Source organism: Notamacropus eugenii, chromosome 2 (assembly GCF_028372415.1).
Source record: "Notamacropus eugenii isolate mMacEug1 chromosome 2, mMacEug1.pri_v2, whole genome shotgun sequence".
NCBI lineage: Eukaryota > Metazoa > Chordata > Mammalia > Diprotodontia > Macropodidae > Notamacropus > Notamacropus eugenii.
Window position 1 is genome coordinate 270,261,581 of NC_092873.1, and position 22,205 is coordinate 270,283,785.

The window sequence follows — 22,205 nt, forward strand, 5'->3', positions numbered from 1 at the left end:
CTCCTGGCATGCTAAGTGATGCAGTGGATAGAATGTTGGAATCAGGAAGGCCTGAATCCAAAGCCAGCCTCATACACTTACTAGCTATTTGACTCTGGGCAAGTCACTTGGCTTTTATTTGCCTCAACTCCTTCAACTGCAAGATGGGGCTAATAATAGCACCCACTTCCCACATTTGTTGTGAGGATCAAATAGCATAATATTTTTAGTGCTTACCACAGTGCCTAGCACATAGTAGGTGCTTAACAAATGCTTGTTCTTTCTTCCCTGCCCCTACTTCCTTTCTCCTTCACTTCTTTAATTCTGGTCCCAACTTATTGTCCATTTGCAGTGTATGTCCCTGCTCATAAGCAAGCTCTACGAGTTGTCCATCAATTATATGCATAATAGGAATTCTTCATCCACATGGCTTTTCTTGTGTGCCTAGTTAGTTTGGCCCAATCATTCAGATAGTTTGTTAGTAGGGTTTGTTTTTTTTTTAACTATTCTATAAATCCAGATTGAAAGAACATTTTGCACCTCATCCAGTGACTTGAATCAATATTACTATTCTCTAGGACTGACCTCATTGATCCACAGTGATCTGTTGGTGATTTCAGTGCCCAAGGGAAGGAACATAAGTTTTATTGAGCTGGGGAGAGAATGGAAGGAGACAGGTGGATTTGCCAAAGCAGAGCAGTATCTCAGTACCTTCATGTCATGAAATCAATGGAATTTTGTCCATTATTTGTCCAGAATTTCCTTTTTTTGTTTTTCAAAAAGTGACAGGAGATTTAGTTATAAAGAAAAAGTTCCTTCAAATTAAAATGAAATCCTTTACCTTAGGGGGTAGTGAATCCCTTATCACCACTGCTTTTCAAGCAGAGGCAGGTGACCTTTTTGTTGGGATCCTTTTAAGTCAGTTTGGTTTGAAGTTGGTCTAGATCAGAGATGTCAAACATGGATGTGCAGGCAGCATATGGCCTACAAACTCGATAAAATGTAATTAGGAAATGTTTAACAAAATAAAAATGCAATCTGACATAGATAAGATTATATTTTAAAACCTTAAGTCAATATAGAGTCCACAAGGATCCTTTATACATGGTTTAGTAGCCTCAGTTCCTATTTGAGTTTGATGCCACTGATTCAGATGACCTTCTAAATGTGAGATAATCTGATTTCAGGATGGCCCAATTGTCTGTCACCCGTTTCACTCCTGAGCATTCTTCCTTCAGGGTAACACCAAAGGTAACTCCCCAACTCTTTAAAAATGTACATAGGGATTTTTCTTAATGCGTTTTGCTTTTGTGTCAGTCACTTGTGGAAATACCAGTCCTTCTCACCTTCTCACCTCCCAAATGAACCCTCCCTTATAACAAAGAAAAACAAAAATTAGTGAAACAGTGACCAAGGTTATTAATATGTAGACCCCTATACTCATAATCCAGCCATCTCAGCCAAGATAACTCCTGTACTCTTAACCCCTGCACACATACAAATAGAGTTACATCTCTGCTGACTAGCAGGGTTGGAAGTATTCACAGAAGAACTCTTAGTGAGAAGTGAAGCCAGGGAGACTGACAGTAAGTAAGCTTGTTTCTAGGGGAATAGAAAAAATGAAAGTCCCGGTCATCTAAGGATCTGAAAGGTGTAGCAAGCATCTCGTTAACCCCAGCAGATTCCCTGGAGGAGCAGGTAGAGAAGTGCCAAGTAACAACCCTATTACATGGTTATAGAAACTGAAGCATTAAAAAAAATTACTTTCATAACCTCTCACCTCACAGAAATAATGTAACACAGATAGGTATCTTCTAAGTCCTCTGTCCTAGCTGCTTGCTTCAGTGAGAGACATGTTTAAGTTCTTCATCTCTTCACAACCAGAAATACCCCGGAGTTTGCAAAGAGATCATATTTCCATCCCCTTCCCAATACAGCTGGTCTTGTGAATAGACAGGTCCAGTGATTGGCGAAATTATGTGACATCTTTTTGCCTAAGACGAGTACCTATAACCAGGAGATCAAGCTATACTGGCATATCTCTAAGCTTCACCTGGTAAATCTTCCCTCTGGTTTTCTAGTGGGGAGAAGCAGTGTAACTTTCATAACTTTTGCTGCTGTGTTCCTTTTCAGTTGAGATGCTTATCACAAATTCAGAATGGAGTCACTGTTGTCAGAGGTGCTTCTATGACAAGTGGCTTTGCAACTTTCCCCTCCCCACCGTGCACTGGTATCTCCAGAAATGATTGTGATATAAAAACCCCTTATTTATAGTTCTAAAGAATTGGGGAGTTACCTCTGATGTTACTTTGAAGGAAGAATGCTCGGAGTAAGATGGGTGGCAGACACTGGGGGTTGGGGGTTGGGCTACTCAGAAATTACTCACAGAATCACAGAGTTGAAAGGACCCTCACTCCCAACTATTGCATCTCCAAGTCATCTTGACTGTTGCCTTGAAACTGGACTTCAGTGACTCTGGAAGAGAGAGACTGAAGACTTTGTTCAAATCTGCTTCATTTAAATCCAATTCACACACAAGACATCACCCTCTGATGTCATTGGCCCTCTTTGAAAACTAAGGATGAACAGCATTTGGAGAAATTAAGACATCGTGGGTTTTCCCCCCTTACAAATAGGCCAGGAATTCCTGACTAAGGCTTTGGTTCCATTTTAAAATGTAAATGCCCATCAGCCCTTCAGCCCTTCATGAAGAACTGGTCATGTCAGGCTGTGACTTTATGTCCTTTTTTGACAAGTTACTAAACTGGTTGATCAGGAGACTAGTGTAGATCAGGACTTATTAAGTATTTTTTGTGTCACGGACCCCTTTGACAGCCTGGTGAAACATGTAAGCCCCTCCCCACTGAACAATGATTTTACATGCATGAAATATAATACATAGGATTACAAAGGAAATCAATTATATTGAAATACAGTGATCAAAATATTTTTTAAAAGACAATTCAAAGACCCCACGCTAAGAACTCCTACTGTAGATTCAGTCCAACAGTCAATCAACATTTATTAAATACGTGCACCAGGCACTCTGCTAAGCTCCAGAGATACAAAGAAAGGTGAATGGCAGCCCCTGTCTTCAGGGACATTACTGTTTGCTGAGGTCTTAGCAAAGCGCCTGACTAAAGTATTTCATACTATTCTTGCATGGAAGATGAAAATACTTGAATAGTTAAAGGTACAAGTATATGGATGTAGAAGAACAAATGGCCTGATCTTGCAAACAGAGAAGAGAATGGATTCTTCAAACTACAGGCCCATGAGCTAGACTCAAGCAAAGAATCCACAAGCATTTTTAAGGCACCGAGATATGTGATGGAAACACAAAGACAAAAGGGAAACAGCCCCTGCCTTGAAGGAGGATTTTTTTCTGTAAGAGGAAATAAGATGTGACTGCGTAAATAAATGCAGAGTATACACCAAGAAAATAAAAGGCGACTGATGAGGAGAGAGAGGAGGGAGACACTAGCAGCAGAAGGAGTTGGCAAAGGCCTTTGAGGCACAAATGAGAAAGAAGTGCATTCTGGGCAAAGGAGACAAAGAAATGAAAGAATGTTGAGTGTGAGACACAGAAGGTGTGAGACCATTTGACAGAAGGGCAGAATAAATGAAGAAAGGCAGTGTGTAGTAGAAAGATAGACTGGAGTCAGAATGTAAAGGATTTTCAATCCTAAACATGGAACTTTGTGTTCTATCCTAGAGGCAAGAGGAAGTCACTAGAGTTTTGTGGGGAGGGGAGTGATACCCCCGCCCTTGCTTTTGAGAATATTCCTTTGGCAGCTGAATGTAGAGGACAGATTGGAGAAAGATGAGACCGGTCTGCTAGGCAGTTGGTAGTGAGACTTTGGAACTTAGAAGAGAGGTAGCCTTGAATAGATAGATCTGAAAGTTATTTTTGAAGTTAAAGTAATTGAACCAATGAAAACTGATGAGATCACTAAGAGAAAAGAAGGCAGAATCTTGGGCCAGAGCCTTGGGATGTACACACAGTTAAGGGGTGGAACACAGATAATAATCTATAAGGGAAGACTGAGAAGTAGTGGTCAGACAGGTAAGAGGAAAAACAACATAGAGCAGTGTAAGGAAAACCCAGAAATGAGAGATTAGGTAAAGGAAAGGTAGTCAGCAGCATCACTGGCTGTAGAGAGTTCAAGAAAAGCTGTTGGATTTGGCAATTAATAGGTCACTGGTAACTTAGAGAGGGGCAGTTTCAATGAATGAGTTCAAAGGCCAGATTGCAAAAGATCTGAAGAAAGTGAGAAGAGATCAGTGGAGGCTATGAGTATAAACAGTTTTTCCCCCACCAGGAGTTTGGGAAAGGAAGGAAATATAGAGCAGTAACTTGAAGGGATGGCAGGTTCACGTGAAGGTTGTTTAAGTGTAGGGGAAATTTGGGCATGTTTATAAACAAGGAAATCAGGAAACTGGGAGCAACCAAAGATGAGTGCTAAAGGGCATGGTTGTGGATGTAATCTCCAGGGTCATTGGTAGGAGATTGGAGAGGATAGAATCAAGGGTACAAATAAAGGAGTTGACCTTGGTGAGAATGACCACTGCTCCGTCACATGTGATTTCTTCCAGCGTTATTCAGCATCATAGGAGCAGAGGGAGGCAGATTTGATAAGTTCAGCTGGTTAACTATGAAGTCAAGATTAGGAAGTGGGGAAAGTAAATGGGGGAGGTGATCTACTGAGGAAGAGAGGTAGAAGAGAGGACAAAGAATGAGTAAAAAACATGTATAGGGAGCAATGAGATGATAGGATGTTATCGTTAGATAAAGGAATTTCAGAATTCTTGGGTCACAGGAGTGGAACAGTTATGGGATCAAGAAGTATGTATGGCTGAAGAGTGACAAAAGTAGAGTCCATCTGAGTTGAGGAGATTGATGAAATGGAAGATCATGGTGTTTGAATAAACATCAGCGTATATGTTGAAGTCCCCAAGGAAAAAGGCAGGATAGAGAAGACCATGACCCAGATAATGAATAAACTCTTTGAAAAAAAGAGGAAGAGGGCCAGTAGATAATTGTCAGCAAGATCTGGTTTGGATGATAAGTTTGAATAGAGCAAATCTCAAAGGAAGAGAGGTTGCTGATTGATGGCAACGAAAGGAGAATCCAGAGGGCCTTGGGGAAAAAAAAATATGTCTGCTTCTCTTCAGGACTAGTGTGTTGGGGGACATGAGAGTGTGGCCAAAAAGGCAAAGCATCTTTTGGGAAAGTCCAGGTCTCTTTGAATATCAAAATATGAAAGAAACACAAGAGAAAGGGGTCTGAAGGGAAGTTTGTTAACAATGGAACAAGGACTGCAGAGGGCACAGTGGAAGGGGCAGCCAGAGCTGGATGGAGATTTGAGCAAAGTGGGGCAGAAGTAGATGGAGATAATAGAATGGAAAGTGGTGATGGAAGACAGCTAGGAACACTACCTCACTGAGAATGAAAGAGTGATTGGTACCTTCAGACAAGGGTTCCTGATATCAAGGGTCCTGTGAATGTTAGAAGGTCTATCTCAGTCTTCTTTCAAATACTAGGAAAGAGGAACAGTGGGACCTGGTGTTAATGGTCTGTCCTATAGATGAGGTCCTGGAAATAAGGACTCAACAGCTGAGTCTTTTGACATAGACTGGATTCTAATAGAATTTTAGGATGTCTTTTATTAAAGAAATGGTTAGTGGACATTTGGGACATAAGCACAATGAATAGGTAATGTGGAACTCACTTTATTTCTCTTCTTTACTTGGTTACTAAAATAATGGATTGGGGGAATTCAATAGTTATTATTCATCTAGATCTTAACAAAGCATTTGATAAAGTCTGTCATGCTGTTCTTAGGGAAAATATGGGAAGAAATGGATTAGTTATTGGTAAGGTCCAATTTGTTAGATTCAGAAGTAACTGAATAGCTAGACCCAAAGATGAAGCATTAATGGTTTGATGTGATCTTAGAAGGAGGTCACCAGTGTAATGTCCCAAGCATCCATACTTGGCCCTGTGCTGTTTAACTTTTTTTAGTAAGTGATTTGGATAAAGGGATAGGTGACAACCTTGTCAATTTTACAGTGACTAGGAAAGATAGCTAACACACTGAAGGACAGAGTTGGGATGCAAAAAAGGTCTTGACTGCCTCGTAACTGTGGCTAAATATACTAAGATAAAATTTCATAGGCATATACTAAAGCTAAAAAAACCCAACTTCTCAGATTTCAAGATGGGAGAGGCATGACTATAAGCAATTTGTCTGAGAAAGATCCTAGGGGTTTCAGAGGACTGCAAAGTGAATATGAGTCAAAAGCATTATGTAACAACTTCCACAACTTATGTGGTTTTGGGCTGCGTTGAGAGTCAGAATTTCCAGGAACAAGGAGATGATAAACTTCGCTGTTATAACTGTGCTCTGTTCTTATTTGAACAGACCATATTTGAAGAACTGTCTCCAGTTCTAGGGGCCACATTTTAGGAAGGGCACTTATAAGCCAGAGATCAATTAGAAGAGATGGCAAGATGAAGAGCTGTGAGCCCATGCCACAAAAATCAGCTGAAGGAATTAGAGATATGTAGCCCAGAAAAGAAATTTGGGTTCAGGATAGGAGGAGAGGCAAGGCGTCCATGACATCTGTCTTAAATATTTAAAGGGCTGTCTTCTGGAAAAGGTATTAGATTTTGACCCCGGAGGACATAAGTAGGAGTAACAGATGAAAGTTACAAAGAGGCCAATTGATTTAAGAAAAAATATCCTAACAAATTATCAAAAAGGGAGGGCTTTGCTTCAGGAGGTAGAGGGTTGGTTATTATTATTCAAGCTCAGGCCCGGATGATTACTAATTAAGTGTGCTATATATAGTCAAACAATCAATGTGCATTTATTAAATTCTTACTGTGCACCTGGCACATACTGAACATTCAAAGAAAGGTAAAAGGCAGTCCCTCCCCTCATCGTGAAGATTCTTTTAGGGCTATGAGTTGTCAGTCAACAAGGATTTATTAAGTGCTTGCTGTATACTAGGCACTGTGCTAAGTGCTGGTTATGCTAGACAGCCAGTGAGGTCCTCATCTTTGAAACTCTATAATTAATTTAAGCCTTAGACAATTATACTTCACTGTGAATTAAGCTTATTAAATCCTTTACTGAGAATAGCTTTTGATAGGTGTGATGGAGGGGCAAAGGTGAAGGCCCTGTGCTTGTGAGGTCTATCAGTTGATCAACAAGCATTTTAAAAGTACTTGCTGTATAGCTCTGTTCAATAGTAGGAATAAAACATAAAACAGTCCCTGTCCTCAAGGAGCTTATCTTCTTCTAGGAATATACAGCATGTTTATAGGCTGTTGTGATAGCCTTCTGGTTCCTCTCCCTACCTAAGGTCTCTCACTACTCCAGGCCATCCTCCACTCAGCTATTAAATTAATCTTCCTAAATAAAGATCTGACCATCTCCCTCCTCTATCCCCCCCCATTCTATCAACTCCAGTGACTCCTTGTTGCCTCCAAGATCAAATATAAAATCCTCTTGCCTTTTAAAGCCCATAACTCAACTCCTTCCTGCCTTCCCATCCCCAGCCCCACCGGCCATTCTCTTCGTTCCAATGCCTCTGGACTCTGAGCATATTCACTGCCTGTCCCTGATCCCTGGGACTTTTCTCCCTCTTTGTCTCTGCCTCTTCCCTTCCCTGGCTTCCTTCAAGTCTCACTTTCTACGAGAAGCCTTTCCTCAACCTCTTTAATCTTAGTTCCCTCTGTTGACTACCCCCAGTTTGTCCAGTATAAAGCTTATTTATGGATAGTTTTTCGAACGTTCTCCTTTCTGTAGACTGTGACAAAGTTCTTTGTATCCCCAACACTGGGCACAGTGCCTGCTACATAGTAGGTGCTTCATAAATGTCTGTTAACTTGAGTAAATATAAGATCTATATAACATAAATAGGAAGTGATTTGGGGAGGGGGAATCAGGAGAGGCTCCTTTGAAGGAGGTGATACTTGGGCTGTGCTTTTGAGGGATGCCTCGAGATGGATGTTGAGAAGGGAGAGTCTTCCAGGGACAGGGCATCAGGTGAGACTGGTCAGAAACATGAAGCTGGGAGATGGAATACTGTCTATGTAGCTGGAATGGAAGGAGGTCTAGATAATCTGGAAATATAGGCTGGATCCTGATCATGAAGGGCTGTACGTGGCAGAGGAGTTTGTATTCGATCCTAATTATTGAGAAAACAAACAACAGTCTCGAGCAGGTTAAGTAGAGCCATGGGGCAAATGGTTGTCATGCCCTTTCTAGTAACATTTTTAATATAAACTTGAATATCATTCCCTAAGGAAGAGACACAAAGGAGTTAGGGATACCTGTGGAAGGGGAGATGGCAAAATGAATCTCGGTGGCTGGGCTGTGGTATCCTAGCAGGATGGCCAAATGGGATGAAGTTGGATCTGCTGGATATAGGGGGTTGAGTCTTGGTTCCACTTAGCCTCCAACAGTCAACATCCAGGGCATCGCTGGCCCAGGGCAAGTCTCAGACTGAGAATGAGGAGGAGGGAGTGAATGGGGGTGGGGGAAATAGTGTCTCTGAAGAGTCAGAGTGGGTCTGCTCCTGTTGCTTCTAGGGCCTGCTAGGAATAGAGAGTTAAAGAGAGTCTCAGAGAAGTAAAAGTTATTAGTCCAGTCACTTAGGTACCCTTAGGAGAACCAGGATTTAAACTCAGTCTTGTACCTCTAAATTCAGTGTCTCTTCTACCATACTAAATCCTGCCTCAGGGACAGACATTCATGGTAAGTTGAGTTCAGCCATCACTAAGCAGATGGAAAGAGGGCTGAATTATCCATTTGCCAGTGAAAAATTCTTTGGCTGGCTGTAAAGAAATCAGACTTTGCCCCTCTGTGTCCACTAAGCATGGTTAATATTTTAATTCAATGTTCTTAGTACTTCTCCCCTAGACTTAGTGGGAGGAACTGGTTGGCAGGGACTCTGATGAGGTCGCCCTGTCCCAGCATCCTATAATTCAGCCATGGAATTTCCCAAGCTACTCAGTCCATAATCAGCCTTGTAAAGGAGTTTGGGGTGGGCTTTGCCCCTCTCACTGACTCCTGGCAACTTTGCCTTTGGATCATATCATACAGGCATGGAACTTGTATGATCACACACAAAAGTAGTGTTAGAAGGGACCTTAAAGTCGTACCCCTTGTACTAAAGAAGAGGCTGAAAGGTACTAGTGGCTAGTAGGTAGCAGGCCTAGGATTGGAACCTGGACCTGAATCTAGGTTCACTACACCACAGTGTCTTGAATGACCACTAAAATGTTAGGTGGGGTGTGCTGTGTGATAGGGAAGTGGAGGTTGGAGATTTATATACTCGAGACTGATAGGTGTACTTTAGTAAAGAAAACCCTGGTATATTATAATTTTTTATTATTATTATATTATGACAGACCCACCCTGTGAATTAGACCCCCTGGTCTCATGTACTCACTACTCCATATCAGGCCTGTAAAGAGATTTTATCCTTGATCCGTGGACACAAAATCAATTGATCAATAACCATTTACTGAGTGCCTTACTCTGTGCCAGACACTGTATTAAGCAGCAGGCATTAGAATAATAATGTAACTCAGTTGCATATATGCTGTCTAAATGGGAGAGCAAACTCTTTTCTCTTCTTCCAAATATCTCTCCCACCCCACCCCCCCAAAAAAAACACCAGGCAAAAATAAAACAGAAAATAGGTTAGTTTATTCCTGCAAAATGTTCTTTTCTGGGATTTAGTGAGGGGTAGGAGAACTGGGGAAAAGATTGGGAAAGTGTCCAAACCTCTGATTTCATTTGGAGTAAGGAGAGTGGGAAAAATGCTGACTCTAAAGTAACGAGAGGACTTGGGAGGGATGGGGTAGAGGTGCATAGGGACAATAGAATGGGAAGTGGGGACAGGATGGGTGATAGGGATGCTTAGGCAGCCAAAGATCCTACCTCACTGGGATTGAGGGAGTAGTAGATGGAAATTTGGGAGCCATGGGACAGGGATGTGTAGGGCCTTTGGACAAAGGGTAGCAGCCATTAAGGGGCAGCTAGGTGGTGCAGTGGATAGAGCACCAGTACAGGAGTCAGGAGGACCTGAGTTCAAATATCACCTCAGACACTTGACACTCACTAGCTGTGTGACCTTGGGCAAGTCACTTAACCCCAATTGCCTTGGCAAGTCACTTAACCCCAATTGCCTCATCCTGGGTCATCTCCAGTCGTCCTGATGAATATCTGGTCACTGGATTCAGATGGCTCTGGAAGAGAAGTGAGGCTGGTGACCTGCACAGACCTCCCTCACTCAAAACAAAGTCAAGTGCAAGTCATGTCATCATTTCTCTGATTCTTCTGCAACGAAGGATGAACACACACACACACACACACACACACACACACACACACACCAACAACTGAACAGTCCTTGCTCTCAAAGAGATTACATTCTAATGAGGGAGACGTGTGTGATATTTATATAGTTACATAGTTATGTATCTATTGTATATAATATACATTGCATATATTATACATATTTATGTGTGTACTACGTATTGTCTACTATATATATTATGCTGACTATATATGTGTGTGTATGTGTATAGTCTCCTCCATTAGAATGTAATGAGAGCAGAGGTTATATATATCATATATATATTCATGTATGTATAATATGTAACATAGCCTATTATATGTCTATAGAAGGAAAGAAAGAGAAAAAAGTCAAATATGTTGTCTCCTCCATTAGAATGTAAGTTCTTTGAGATGGGTACTATTTTTATTTCTGCCTCCAAATTTTATAAATAACATGCATATGTGTATATGTATATATGTACCCACATATGTGCGTGTATATATGTAAATGTGTATGCAAAAACATACAAAATAGATGGAAGATCACCCTAAAACAGAGGGCAGCAACATCTGGATGTGACCAGGAAAGGCCTCCTGGAGGCAGCAGCATTTGAGCCGAGTCTTGACAGAAGCCAGGGATTTTAAGAGGTAGAAAGGAGAAGGATTATGTTCTAGGCAGAGAGTAGACAGCCAGGGCAAAGGTGTGGAGAAAGGAGATAAAATGTCATGTGTGGGTCCAGAATAGCTGTATCTTAAGAGTGAGTAGAAAGGAGTAACATATAGGAAGACTGAAAAAGTAGAAAGATGCCAGATTAGTTTGAGAATAGATGCCAGTATGTGCCTGGCATTTGCTGAATGGAGTTTTCATGCCAAAGAGTATCATATATGAAATCACGGGTCTTGTCCTTCAAGAAGAAAAAAAAATCCTAGTCTGATTTATACTTGTGATAAAGATACATTTCTTAAAACCCCAGGACCTTTCTGCCTGCTTTCCTTACATGCCCCCAAAACAAGTCGTGAAGTTAGAATGTCCATTTTCAGGATTTCTCAGCCATCAGCTTGCACTGCAGTGTAGAAGAACCCAGCAGCGAGTCCATAGGGCTTTGCTTGGCGGGAGTGAAAGAACTGTTCACAAAGGCCTCTGTCTTTCCCGTGAACCATGTCTATCACTCTCGGTGGTGTGGTGTCGGTGGGAACAGAGTGGTGGGGCTGAATAGAGGGGTGCAGGGCTTGGGGAGGGCAAAGGTTGATACCCATTCTGCTCTGTTTCGTTTTTCTTCCTGCCTATGACGCTGGCCCAGGGACATTCTTGGGAGTTGTGTCATGGCCATTTCTGTAAATGATTCACATGAAAGTGACCTTTAAAGAGAAAACAGCAGCAACCACCAAAAAAAAAAAGAAAACCCCACCACTTACTTTCAGCAGTCTCCTATCCCAGAGCTATTTGGAAGGGCCTGCATCTGAGAGTGTGGTTGTTTGGATTGCTGTCCGCCAACTGAAATGCATTTCATTGGCAGAGGGTTATTGTTTGGCTGCTGAAATCCAATCGCCAAAATCCTGCACAATTGTGTTGCTCTGGTTTCGTTCCCACGTGCAAAATCAGTCCTTTGAGGTCGTTGATTAGGTATCCTGATAAACTTCTGAAGCAGGAACGAGGCTAAGTTCAGTGACAGGAGTTCAGGAGCAAAGAAGAAACGGGGGATTTGCTTACCTCAACTCTTGGGGCTTTTTCTGTTGTCTCCACTGGCATTATTGAATAAAACCAAAAGAGCTTTGAGTTTGTTGTTTTTTGTTTTTGTCCTGACCTGTGATTTCATTGGTTTAGGGAACTCCTACCACTGAAGAAGGGCAACCCTTATTTATCTTCTAAAGTTTAATTAATTTGCCCAGAGTCAGTTAAGATGGCTCAGTGGATTCGCACTGGGCCTGAGTCAGGAAGACTTGCGTTCACATTTGCCCTTACGTACTTTCTAGCCATGTGACCCAGGGCAAGTCATTTAATTTCTGTTTGCTTGACTTTCTCAGCTCTAAGATGAGGAAAATGATAGCATTCGCCTTGCAAGAATATGTAAGGATCAAATAAAATAATATTTTAAAGCATCTCGCGCTTCGTAGATGCTGTATAAATGCTTATTTCCCTCTCTTCCCTTGTCTTTCCTCCTTTTCCACAGTCACACAGCTGGTGTGTATAAGAAGCAAGAATTGAATCCGGGTCTTAGGATCACAGAATTTTAGATTTACAATTGAAAGAGACCTGAGGAATCATCTCTGACGTTCTTAACCTAGGACCCCTGGACTTTTTTTTATGTTTTGATAACCAATTTTAGCATAGTCAGTTTCCTTTGGGATACTATACAGTTAATTTTAAGCATCTAAAAACATTATTAAGAAGGGATCCTCCATTCCACAAAAAAAAAAAAGAAAAAGCTAAGAAACCCTGATCTAGTCTAATCCTTTTGATTTACAACTTATAGCTAAGGAAACTGAGACCTAGAGAGCCAAAGTGACTTACTTGCCCAAAGTCACACAGATAGTGATTGTCAGAGCTAAGATACACATCCATGTCTTCTGATCTTTCCATTGTACCACACTACCTGACTCCAAAGCTGGCTCCAGAACCAGTTTCCTACATGACTCCTCCCCTCGAGAGTTATTTGTAAGAAATTCAATGAGCCCAAATAATTACTTAAATTCAGTGATGGCTGTCCCTTCTCTGCTTCATGAGGCTGAAACTTTGGGTCCTCTCACTGATCTAAAACCCAGAGATGTCATGGGGTAGCTGGATCATTGCCTTTTTGAATGTTTCTTTTTTTTCCTTCCCCTCGTAGAAATAAAAGTGACCCTCCTCGGCGCCCCATCCTTTCATCTCTGGTCACTCTTTTTAACTATCATCAAGGAACAGTTGTAAAGGGGTCCTTTCTAATCACCATGGTGAGGATTCCAAGAACTGTTTTCACATATCTCTCTAACACCCTGAAAGAAAAGGTAAGTGAATTATACTCTCTACCCTCCCCCCCCAAGCCCTGCCTCCTGCCCTGGCCTGCTGCCAGGGGTCAGGTTGCAGGAAAGTAACCAGCTGGAAAAGTACAGCTGGCTCAGAGTGAGGATATCCAATCTGGGCCAGCATCCATTCAGTGGGCTCCGATATTCTTTCAGTCGTTTGTTCTCACTGTGCAAGTCTTTCTCCTTCTACTTTTTGTTTGTGGATTTTGTTGGGCTCCTCCAAACATGGAGAAGAGAGGGGAGGGAGGAAGAGAGACAGTGAGTGTGAGAGAGAGAGAGAGAGAGATCTGGAAATAGTTTGAGTGCCTCCCATTTAACAGGGTTTCTTTCTCATTTAAATGTTTGCTAGAGGGAGAAAAACAGGAATAAATACTTGAGATGAAATTTGAAGTCTGCCAGGGCATTAGTCTCATGGCCATTTTCATAAATAAATAAATGGAGCACTAGGTAGAAAGGTTTACTTCTAGTTTTTATGAGAGGATATACCTGACCTTGTCCATTTTGCACAGGATGTCATGGGAAGTTGCTGGTGTGTATAACAGGAATGGGCAAGCTGATCCAAATCTCTGCTCCAACCCTAAGCAAAAGACAGAAAACTATAGGGTTTTTGTTTGTGTTGCTGCTCCCCCCCAAATTTCCCGCCCCATCCCGCTGGTTTTTATTTCCATGCACATTTGGTTATGAATGCCAACAGAAACCAGAACACCAGGAAAACAGCTGCTCTCATGGTATTTCTGGCCCACTGGAACAAGGAAAGATTGGAAATCCCCCAAGCCAGCCTGTTCTCACACAATGTTAAGCTGTCTTTATTTGCCAGAGGGGTTGGAGAAACATCCGAAGTTGCAGCTATTTAAGATCCAAACCTTTTCAGTGTGTCTATGTACCATTAGTGAAATGGAGACGAGTCTGTATGTTAAGATGTCTTTTCAAGCCCTTGGAATTTTTTTGTTCTTTTCTGGAGAGTGAAAACTATTCAGAAATTGCTGTGTGCTTTTTTAATAATCCATGAAAAAACCATGAGATGAGTGCAGAAATTGGGAAACATTGATTGGATTTCACACAAAAACCCTTTGGCTTCCGGATCATGAAATGCATGTTAAGTAGTTGTCATTTGAGGTGTAGAACTGCTGACTTTGGTTTTATTACTGTCTGAGTCTGGAGGAGCCACATTTTGGTGGTTTTCCTCCTTCTCGAAAAGAGTCTTTTCCCTGCCTTGGACAAAACCTTGAAGATGTCTGTCCTCTGAATTTCTAGCTTCTGCTTTTTCAGAAATGGTCCCTAACTCCTCCCATCTCAAGACACCTGGAAAAAGGGACTCCTTGGGGAGAAATTAGTTTTCATATAAATCAAGCAGGAGGTTTAACTGACCCAGAAGGCAAAAAAATAAAATAAAATAAAATAAAAAGCCAGTCTCTAAAGGAAAGACCTTTTATAAATCTTGGGAAGAAATTGGCAGGACAGCTCCAGGTCTCAAGAATGGAATCATGAAATCCACTGAGATTTCACAGCAACATGAAGCCCAAATCCTTTGTGATCACATTATACTTCTAAGGGTCCTTAAAAAGAGGCAGCCTGACCACCCTGTAAGGTCCTTTGAGTTAGGAACATTTGTCTTTGTATCCCCAGGTCCTTAATGTTCACTGATTGATTGATGGCAGAGTGGACGGAGCGATGACCGTAGTCTCACAGGGTTTAAATCTAGATCCCACCTTTGTAATCTGTGTGACACCTGTATTAAATGTCTTTGGGCCTCAGTTTCTTCGTCTGTAAAATGGATGACCTCTAAAGGTCACTTCCATCTCAAGAGTTATAATCCTTTTCTGACTTTAAAAATAAAAATCCTCCTTCACATTATGTATCTTCAACTTAGAAATTTCAGCCAACCACCATTTGTCTTTGCTGCTTTAAGTAGGCTGGTTTACGATCAGAAACAGGCCCAGAACTCAGCTATGGTTTCATACAATTGAATTGGCTTTAGGGCCAAAAATCTCTACCAAAAACCAAAAATAAATCCATATAAGGCTGGGGTCCCGCCGATGTAAGATTTCAGAGTTATTTGTGGAAATTCCTTAACTGATTATTAACTCTGAATGTGGGCACTTCATGCTTGACTCCTCCCCCACACCCCCCAGTAGTCTCAGTATTGAGACATGTGAGGAATTCAGATTGTCTTAAGAAAGTATAATTTTCTTTCTTGGACTTTAACCCCTAAACTGGAATTTTTGTTTCTAATAAGATGAAACTTAAACTGGTTCTCTCTTTTTTAATATATATGTATAGAGCTGAGGGATGGGGAGTGGGAGATTGAGGAGGGGCAGTGGGGAGATGAGCATGGCATAGTAGATGGAACCAAAAATCACCTGGGTTCATGACCTGCCACTAGCTGCGTGACCATGGATAAGTCACCTAACCTTACTGGAACTCAGTTTCCTATTCTGCAAAATTAGGGCAAGATTGAGCTGTATAGAGTGTATCCCAGCTCTAAAATTTTAAGTTGCAGACAGATTGTGGATCAACAATATTAGAGTTTCCACTCTGGTTGTTCCCTACCTGATGAAATTGCTGATTCCTAAGCAAAAAGGATCTAGATCAAAGATCCATATTACTTGGGTGCTCTCACCAGAACATTACTTTTTTCCATATAATAAAAATTGTGTGCAACTTGAGAGACATTTGGTAGGATCTAAGAGGAATGATTCAAAAACAAAGTCCTAGAAAGTTGCCTGTGGTGCTTTGATATTACGTGACTTGCCCAGAGTGTTGTAGCTGGTCTGTATTACTGGCAGAGTTTGAATCTAGGTCTTCCTGACTCCAAAGCCAGCTCTCTCCAACTCCTGTGAGCTACCTCTTCCTGTTTCTTACTAAATAAACACATTTCTTTGTCATCATATAAGAATCACTGTATTCAAAATTGTGTCCAAGCTAAAACAGACCCTTAGCATATTGGGGATGAACTCATGTATCCCTCGCCTTATTTGCTTTTTCTCCATTTTCTGACTTTCCTTTTCCCCGATAGGAGGAGAGTGCCTTTGCAAAGTACATACTCAAGTGCTGTTTATACTGTTTTTGGTGCCTGGACAAGTGCCTGAGTCATTTAAACCAGGTATGTTTCACAAACAGGCTCTTTATTACACGGAGATGAGGGTTGAGGTCAGTTTCGTTTTTTGTTTTTCTGTCTCCAGAACCGCATGGTGCCTGGCTCTTAGTAGGTGCTTAATAAATGTTGGTAGGATTGAACTTAATGGCATGAAATAGTAAGGAATGCACTTGATAGCCCAGGATTGCCTTTGGCTTTAAAGCACGCTGGTCTCTCTGGTTCTGAAAGAGACATATTTCTCTTTTCAGTGAAAAGAACAAAAGGGAATAAATCACCAGTTTAATGAACATAGTATTTTCATTGTCTTGTCAGAGAACTATAATTTTCCTTTAAATGGGGAGGAAATTACTTCTCTAATTTTACACATTCCACCAATTTTCTTTCAAGATATAAATAACTTTTTCCCCCTGTAATTTAAAAACATTTGCATACTACTATTGTTTAAATTTTGATTTTTCTTTGTCCAAAAATATTCAGATTGATGGAAAGCATAAAATCTTTGAGTTGAATTCTTTCTCTCCTCCAGAAGTATGGCCTTCCCATCATTCCCTCCCTTTCTTCATCTTCAGCGTCTCCTAATTCATTGACTCCTTTTATGGCAGTAAACTCCCCAGTCTCTCTAGCCTTTAAAAACTCTTTACTTTCTCCTGCCATCTCCTCAAACTCCTAGAAATGACCATGTACAATCATTGCCTCCAAATCTACATTCCATACACTTAAAAAAAAAAAAGTTTCATTGATGCCGTTTTTAACATGTCCCTTCCCAATGACTCTGCCACCACCTCCACAATAGAACTCTTTTTTTTTTTAACGAAGAACTAAATAAGCAAAACAAAACAGCACTTTGGCCGTGTCAGACCACATATGCCTCATTCTTCATCTGTATAGTCCATGACTTCCCTGCCAGGACAAGGGAGTTAAGTTTCACTGATGTATTCAGCTCATTGCATTGGTCAGAATGTTGAAGTCTCTGAGTGTTTTCTTTTATATTAGTGGGAATCTGTCAGTTATTTAAAATAAAAAAGTGAGATCATTGTGTAAATTGTTATCTTGGTTCTGCTTACTTCATTCTGCATCAGTTCATGCAAATCTCAGGTTTCTCGAAATTCTTCCTACGTGTCATTTCGTATAGCACAGTAATATTCCATCACTTCTTATACCATAGTTGACTCAGCTGTTACTCATACTTTTCCTTCTGTCTTTGACCTCTTTGGGGCCTAATCCCAGAAGTGGTTCACTGATCCAAAGTTGTGCTATATTATATAATAACATTTTAATTATAATTGCAAAAATATATTCCAGAATAGTTGTCCCAATTCATAGTTCTACCCTTAGTACGTTAATATGCCTGTCCCCACAGTCGCTGTCACTACTTTCATTTCTTGTCACCTCTACCAATCAGATCTTTCACACTTTGTTTTAATTTGATATTATTATTATTAATACGATATTATTATTGATATTATTATTAGACCTTCAGAGCATTCTTTTATATGGTGATCGTTCCTTTGCATTTCTTCTTTTAAAAACTTGACTCTGCATATCTTTTGACTACTTGTCTCTCAGGACACTCACTGACCAGCACTTTGTAATCTGACTTCCAAACCCACCATTCAACTGAAACTGCACTCTCTAAATTATCATTGATCTCTTAACTGCTAAATCCAGGGGCCTGCTCTTAACCAACCTTTGTTTTATTTGGTGTCTCCATACTTATCATACTGGTTCTCTCTCTCCCTCTCTCTCTCTCTCTCTCACGCGCGTTCGCACTCTGGCTCTCTCTCTCTCTCTCTCACTGTTCCAAAAGTCTTGTCAAACTGCTTTAAGACTTTTGGGACACCATATATGTAGATGTAGATATACATGCAGTTTTTAAAAATGTATCTATATAGGTATTTCATCCTCCTCAGTAGACAGTAAGCTTCTTGAGGGCAAGGAGTTTCTATCTTTGTATTCCCAGCACCTACTACTGTATCTGGCACATTGTAGGTATTTAATAAATGAATGGATAGTATAGTAGAAAGAGCAGTGGGTTTGGAACTAGGAAACTTAATTTTTAATCCTACCTCTACCACTAACTAGCTATGTGGCATTGGGCAATTCTCACCTCTCTTGGCTTCAGTCCTGGTAAATGCCATTTTTTCATCTGTAAAATATGTAGAGAGAGGGAAGAATTTGGACCAAATCTTCTCATAAGTCCCTTCCAACTCCAACATTTAGTGGCTCTGTGGGTATTTACTGAGCACATATTGGGTAGTGGGACATAAAGTCCTTAAGGAATTTATAGTCTAGGTCAAGTACTATGACAGAACCACATGCAACCTTTAAATCACCACGTAAGACAGCAAATGTCAAATAGTGTAATGAATGATACAGACAAATCCTAGGATATTTCAGAAAAGGGAAGGAATCAGTGCATGCTGCAGGGATCAAGGAAAACTTCATAGCAAGGGAATTGTGAAAGGAAGTCCTTCTAGCTGATCTACAATTTAAGAATTAAGTCTTAGAGAATTTCCTGAGGCTCAGTGACTTGTTCATGGTCACACTGCTATAAATATAAGTAGCAAGGTTTGAACCTAAGTGGTGAAGTAGATAGAGTGCCTGGAAGACTTCCAGAGTTCAAATCTAGCCTTAGACACTCACTAGCCATGTGACCATGGGTGAGTCACTTACCCCTGTTTGCCTTGTTTCCTTATCTGTAAAATGAGCAGGAGAAGCAAATGAAAAACCATTCCAGTATCTTTTTCAGGAAAACCCCAAATGGGGTCATGAAGAATTGGACATGACTGAAATGACTAGACAACAAGAACAACTCTTCCTAACGGGAAAGCAGTCCATCCCTTCCCTGACATTGCTACCCATGCTTATGCCAAAGACTAACAATAATAACTAACCATTATCTAACTCTTTAAGTTTTGCAAAAGGCTTTCCATACATAATCACATTTCATCTTCACAGCAACCCTGTAAGTGCTATTATTATCTCCACTTTTTTTCTTTACAGATGAGGAAACTGAGGCTAAAAGATTGGGTCATATAACTAATAAGTGCCCACGGAGGGATTTGTTGAACTCAGGTCTTCATGACTCCAAATATCGCTCTCTATTGACTGTGCTAAGCTTCTTCTTAATCAGTCCCTAATGTGTTAGTTGGTTGGGGCTTTTTTAACACTTCTGAAAGAAGTCACAGCTTCCCCCTTCCTCTGTTAACCAGTGTACCCAAATCCACCTCCCGCCAGTCAGCAAGCCTTCTGGAATGTCCTTGCTGGTCAAATGTATTTCCCTTATACAACCTAAAATCCTGAATTAGTTAATCAACAAGTATTTGTGAAGTTGGAGACTGCTAAGAGCTGGGGATGAAATAGAAAAGTGAGAAAGTTCCTGCCTTCAAGAAGGTTGCCTTCAGTTGGGGGAAAAAACTGTTCATGAGTAAATATGGAACATAGTATGTATACACACATATACCTTAATCTGTTTTTTTTAAGTGCTTTGTTATACAGACTTAATGGCCAAGTATGCAATTTTTGCCCTAAATGTTCATATTGTCTATTCATCATAAAGAAGGCAAGGCAAAAATCATTTATTAAGTGCCTACTGTGTGCCATGCTCTATGCTGGGCACACCTTTCCTTGTCTCCTAGTGTTGATTTAGTTTATAAAACCTGATATAGAGCCAGCTGGTATGGGCCTCTCTTTGATGACTATAATGAAGACACAACAGCATGGGTTTTAGTGGTGAGGGGTAGGGAGGAAAATGTGCCAAGTTTCTGTATTTTTATTTTAACAGTATAATTCTAACGAATGACAAAGTCTATAGTATTAGGTTCAAGGCAGCATTGTATAATGGTCAGAGTGCTGAAATGGGGAGTTAGAAGAGACCCGGGTTCAAGTGTTGCCTTCAACAATTACCATGTAACCACAAATAAGGCAGATAACCTTGCCAAGTTTCAGCTGCCTTGTCTATAAAATGGGAATAATGATATTCCTTAAATAAGGAAGTCTTTCCTTCTTAAATCTAATGTAAGGATCAAACACAAACCTTAAAACATTATATAAATATAATTTATTTCTAATAATAATATTATTTCTAATAACTGCTTCTAGTAATAATAGCTGACTTTTTAGGACTCTAGATTTCAAGCTAGAAGAGATCTTGGAGGCTGTTGAGTCCACACTGTAATTTTACAGATAAGGAAAACTGCAGCACAGAGAGTTGTGACTTGCCTAGGGTTGCATAGGTAGTATCTGAGGTGAGATTTATACCATTGCACCTTTACACCATAGTCACTTCCCAATACCATCAACCTCCAACAAAAACTCTTCTAACAAAGAAGGACAATTAAACAAAACAAAATGATATGATGATCCTATCTGGCAGTGCCTATCTTACTCTGTACCTCTAGTCCACCACCTCTCTACTGAGAAAAAAGAGCTGTGTTTCTTCTTCAGGTCTTAGAAATCAAGATTGATCATTGCATGGATCTGAGTTCTAATGGTTTTTAAAGTGGCTTTTCCTTTACATCCTCAAGGTAGTTGTGTGTGTTGTTTTCCAAGGTTATCTTCTCCCACTGTTGTAGAGCAAATAATTTACTAGGTGTGTGCTGATAAAATTACAGGCAACGATGGTTTCAGAGACCATTTCTACCTTTGGCTGTGATATGGGATTGCTGTGCAACCAGTAAGTAGTTCAGTGCTCTATCTTATTGACCAATGGCCAGAGTCAGACAAGATGAATCAGATCTATTTGGCGCAAACAACAGAGTTTGCCTAGTCCTGTAGGGTTCTAACAACTCTAAGGTCCTAAATAAATACAAGATCGTTATCTCTCTCTGCACCCCAGAGTCCACTGACCTTCAAAATATATTAGTCAGCAGAGTCCCCAAACAGTCCACTGGGACTATGTCACCCCTTGTCTGATGAGATAAAAAAACTTGGTGGTAGCTAAGAACTATTTAGCTACACTCATCCAACGCCTCCGCCTTCCTCTCTGCCCCCTACTTTTTTCTGGCTTCCAAAGCACATAATGTCTGCTTCTGTCTCAAGAGCCTTTGTGACAGACTTCACTTTTTAATATTTCAAAGGCTTCTTTTCTTCTGCCTTCCTCTGTTAGCCTGATTTCAATGAACCTTTTTTTTCACCATCCATCAATAGTGCAAGGGTACTCCTTCACTTTTCCATTTGGAGTTTTGGTTCATCCTGGGCCAACTGGCAGGTCTTCAGTTAGCCTCTTCCATGGGGCAGCACGTGCATTCAGGAAGAAAGTAATGAATGATGTGGGGTTTCTTTATCCAGATACCCAGCATGATTTAAAAGCCTTAAAGAGGCGCAGTCCTTGTGGAGTAGACATTGCCAGAATCAGGATGCTGTGCTAGAGACCATGCTAGCCAAACAAAGTTATTCTTTTTAAAGTTTGCCTGTAATTAAAACAGTCATTCTGAATTCAAGTTACCCTCTTATCATGTCTGTTCTGGGGGCTGGCAACTAATCTTGTGAGGATGGATATGCTATGTGTGTATAGGCATATCATACAAAAATATACATTTGTGTATATATGATCATTTGCAAGAAAAATTCTCTTGTAACCAACAGTAATCCTCAGAGTGCAGCTGTTTCTGGGCAAATGGTACTTATCCCTAGTTTAAATAAAAAGGAATTAAGGCTCCAAGTAAGCACACCATTTGCCAGGGACCATGAAATGTCTCAAGAGCAACAAATAGAAGCTGGTTATGGAACCTCATTCCATTTAGATCTAGAAGAGACCCTAGAAGTTA

The 22,205-nt window shown here is 40.6% G+C and overlaps 1 protein-coding gene across 2 annotated transcripts in view; it reads left to right on the forward strand.

Annotated features, from left to right (window-relative positions):
• The window catches only part of SLC44A3 (solute carrier family 44 member 3), a 99,847-nt gene that overhangs the window by 56,354 nt on the left and 21,288 nt on the right, over window positions 1–22,205 (forward strand). Inside the window, exons 11-12 of one of the 2 annotated variants that reach the window (XM_072644066.1) lie at window positions 13,166–13,322; window positions 16,357–16,443. In XM_072644066.1, the coding sequence (XP_072500167.1) occupies window positions 13,166–13,322; window positions 16,357–16,443 (244 nt within the window). The remainder of the gene's footprint in view (window positions 1–13,165; window positions 13,323–16,356; window positions 16,444–22,205) is intronic. The other variant, XM_072644067.1, reaches the window with a different exon arrangement.